Source organism: Austrofundulus limnaeus, unplaced genomic scaffold (genome assembly GCF_001266775.1).
Source record: "Austrofundulus limnaeus strain Quisiro unplaced genomic scaffold, Austrofundulus_limnaeus-1.0 Scaffold133, whole genome shotgun sequence".
NCBI classification, from domain to species: domain Eukaryota; kingdom Metazoa; phylum Chordata; class Actinopteri; order Cyprinodontiformes; family Rivulidae; genus Austrofundulus; species Austrofundulus limnaeus.
Genome location: NW_013952535.1, coordinates 349,897 through 353,579, shown reverse-complemented (window position 1 = coordinate 353,579; position 3,683 = coordinate 349,897). Strand labels below are relative to the sequence as shown.

General features: G+C 40.7%; 1 protein-coding gene across 1 annotated transcript in view; it reads left to right on the top strand.

Annotated features, from left to right (window-relative positions):
• The window catches only part of hpcal1 (hippocalcin-like 1), a 16,909-nt gene that overhangs the window by 7,977 nt on the left and 5,249 nt on the right, over positions 1–3,683 (top strand). Inside the window, exon 2 of the mRNA XM_014015692.1 lies at positions 2,438–2,891. Within this exon, the coding sequence (XP_013871146.1) occupies positions 2,514–2,891 (378 nt within the window). The 5' untranslated portion in view covers positions 2,438–2,513. The remainder of the gene's footprint in view (positions 1–2,437; positions 2,892–3,683) is intronic.

Genomic DNA, 3,683 nt, shown 5'->3' with positions numbered 1-3,683 from the left:
TGGCTGGCTCACTGCTGCCAACTAGTGGTCAGAGGCTGAACTACAACATAAAAATGAACGGCTGGCAGGAAAGTTGACATTTTAAACCTTTATTAAAAATCGATACAGGGCTTTAGAATATAGATACAGTATCGGGAAATGAAATATCGCGATATTTCAGTGTATCGATATTTTCTTACACCCCTATTTGGGACGTCAGCTGCAGGTTTGTAATAATTTATACTGCACTTTGTTGTTGTCCAATGACAGGTTTCCTTTAAATAAAAAAAGGTGACTTTCATCTATAAAAGTGCAGGAAATGATCCCTGTGGGATAAATAAAAGAGACGAGGTCGTCATTATTCAAACTCAGTTTCTAGTTCTTGGCTGTAAAGAATCAATCTGCTGCCAATAAGAGAGGAATGATGGGATTCGTTTCATCCTTCGCTCCTATAAATTCATTAAAGGCTGCAGAGGAGTGGAGGTGTTATTCAGAAAGGATTATTATCTAATCCAACCTCTGGTATTAGCAAAGGGACTCATACTGTAAGGCTGGAAATAGTTTTTCTTCTGTGTGTCATACGTTTTCCATTCCTCCTTCTTCCCTCAGTACCCACACATCTTTTTTTTTATATCCATCCCACTCACACTTTCCCAGATCCAAGTAAAAGATTAGCTCAGGTTTGATCCAGCTTTTGTTCTACATTTTTAACTGAAATAATATTTGCTGTTTTCAAAATATCACTCTCTCTCATACAGTCCCACACAGAAACATGTTAACTATGGTAGTGCGCCATGGATAAAATAAGAGTTAAATGGGTTGAAACTTAAAACATTCAAGGTTATTTTAAAGATGAACTCCCCAGTATTGATTCATAACCCAGTCCTTGTTGATTCGATTTTTTTTCCTCAGTAAATATTACTTCTGCAGCTGTTCCTCTTTAGATTTCATGACCTTTCCACTTGCCAAAACTCATTACTGTTTGTTTCATCATGCACAAGGTGTCCCGTTTAATACTAATATTCTCCTCAGGATGGGCTGTGTTTGTGCGTCTCGTGCGAATACCCCTGCATATATGAATAAACCCGAGTTTGCAGAACACACCGAAACCATGGGAACACAATTTAGGCAAACCAAAGGTGAATAGGCCCAGGTGGCCAAACGTTTTTTTTTAGCTCCTTTTTTGTTCTGTAAACAAAATCCACCTGCTTAAATTGAATTAGGGGAAGCGATCTTCCCTGTGAAGCAGCAGATTAATTTGGAGGTGAACGTCTGTCCCTCCCAGTAACAGCAGTCTGCATCAGCCTGACCTTTTGGAAAGTTGCTTTATTAAGAATTACGAGGCCCCAGGGTACATGTCCCTTTGCCACGCAGGGCAGGCTTGTTGAATTATCACTGAGCCGGAGGGGTAATAACTGTATCCACAGAGACAAGGGTACCCCACCATCACCTTACCAGGGTTCCTGCAGATCCTTAAAAAGCCTTAAACGGCATTGAATTCATCAATCCAAAAATAAGGCCTTAATTAACCTTAAAATGTCTTAAATCAGTCTTTCAGAAGCCTTAAAAATTTAAAACATTGTTAACAGGATGATTCGTCTCAAATATTAAAATAATAGGTAACATTTATTTTTTTAATATTTACATGCAGACATTCTGCTTTGACATCACTTCCTGTTACTTCACATACAAATATCTCAACAACTGTTCATCTCAGCAACGTGCATTTATTTTTTTAATATTTACATGCAGACATTCTGCTTTGACATCACTTCCTGTTACTTCACATACAAATATCTCAACAACTGTTCATCTGAGCAACGTGAAATTTATTTTGTAAAATGTTAATAATGTTGTCATTTCAAAAACACATTAACTGTTCTTACAGACATTGATGTCACATTCACTTAAGGTTTTATCTACAGAAAATTGGGGTTAAGACCCCACTGTGGGTCCTAAAACTCCAAATTTTGGGTCATTAAACTGACCGCTAAGAATGTTTTTGCTATATTTGATAAAAAAGCAGTGAGATCTGGATAAAAACAATTGGTCTATTTCAATATTTGAATACTTCAACCAAAAATACTTTGATTCTTGAGTTTCTGCTACAGTTTTATTTATTTAGTTTTTGTCATTTTTGTGTTTATTATGAAATTAGTCTTGAATTTAATTTCAGTTGGCATTAAAAAGTCTTAAATTGAACTTTCTTTAAACAGTAAGAACCCTGCTGACACACAGACACAGTCATAATGTCCCAATGACATCAGAGCTGATATCTTTGTCTTTTACAGTCCATGAACGACTCATCGATCCAGATTTTTTCCCTCGCGTTGAAAATTTGAGAAGAATCTTCAGCATGTTGCAATGAAATGTTGCTAAAAACTGCAAGGGGAAAATGAACCCATGAATCATTGATGGAATTCACACGAGGGTATTAATGAGTGTTGTTCCCCTGCAGGGGCGCAGGAAGCCCAGCAGCCTTTGGCGTGGAGAGTGGGGAAGTGAGCAGAGGAGGTCGAGGCAGCAGCCCAGCCATGGGGAAGCAGAACAGCAAGCTGCGGCCGGAGGTCCTGAACGACCTGCGGGAGAACACGGAGTTCTCCGACCACGAGCTGCAGGAGTGGTACCGCGGCTTCCTGAAGGACTGCCCCAGCGGCCACCTGACCGTGGAGGAGTTCAAGAAGATCTACGCCAACTTCTTCCCCTACGGCGACGCCTCCAAGTTCGCCGAGCATGTCTTCCGCACGTTCGACACGAACGGCGACGCCACCATCGACTTCAGGGAGTTCATCATAGCGCTGAGCGTGACGTCGCGCGGCGGGCTGGAGCAGAAGCTGCGCTGGGCCTTCAGCATGTACGACCTGGACGGGAACGGTTACATCAGCCGGGCCGAGATGCTGGAGATCGTTCAGGTGGGGCCTCACTGTTTACGGCTTCAGTGCACGTTTGTGCTCTGAGTGTCGTTTTACAGAGACGTGAACAGGTTTACTACCACTACAAACTGTAAGGTTCCCACACAGTGTGGAAAACTAGGGAATCGGATTTGGGTATTTTCCAGGTCTAGATTCAGAAAAAATATGGTAAAGAAAAATATAAGCACTTCAAGAATCTGGTAACGGTTACATTGTCAATAAAAATATCAAAGTGTCTAAAAGTTCCTCAAATAACCGTCTAAATCTGGCAAACTCATTTTCACTAATGAACTTTGACATTTCGTGTTTAACTTCAACTAAACACAAAGCGTCATTGCTACTGCTGAGCACCGCTAACAAAAAATAACTGAGCTCTGCCTGGTATTTCCTGCATAGAATCAGCGTTTTAACATGTCCCCTCATAAACACTGAAAAGTACTTCATATACGACTGACTAAATGGGAAATAAATACCACAGAAGTTATTAGAAGTTAAAGTGTGAGTTTTACTCACTGTTGAGTTGTGGTGAGTCGCTGCCATCTTGATTTCTGAACTCTCCCACTTTCCGACAGAGAGTTCCCACTGGAGTGGGCGTTCCAGTTTAAATTTCCGACTTGTAAGCGGGAAATTCCTATTTCACAGTCCAAACGGGCTGCAGCAAAAGTAGCCAGCAAAAAAATAAATAAATAAAAGAAAGAGAGATTTCACTTGGCAAATTTTGCTGGCTGCTTTTAAAACCTGTGCACCTCCACCTTACCCGTAAAGTAATCGTCATGCATTATGGGAGATGTA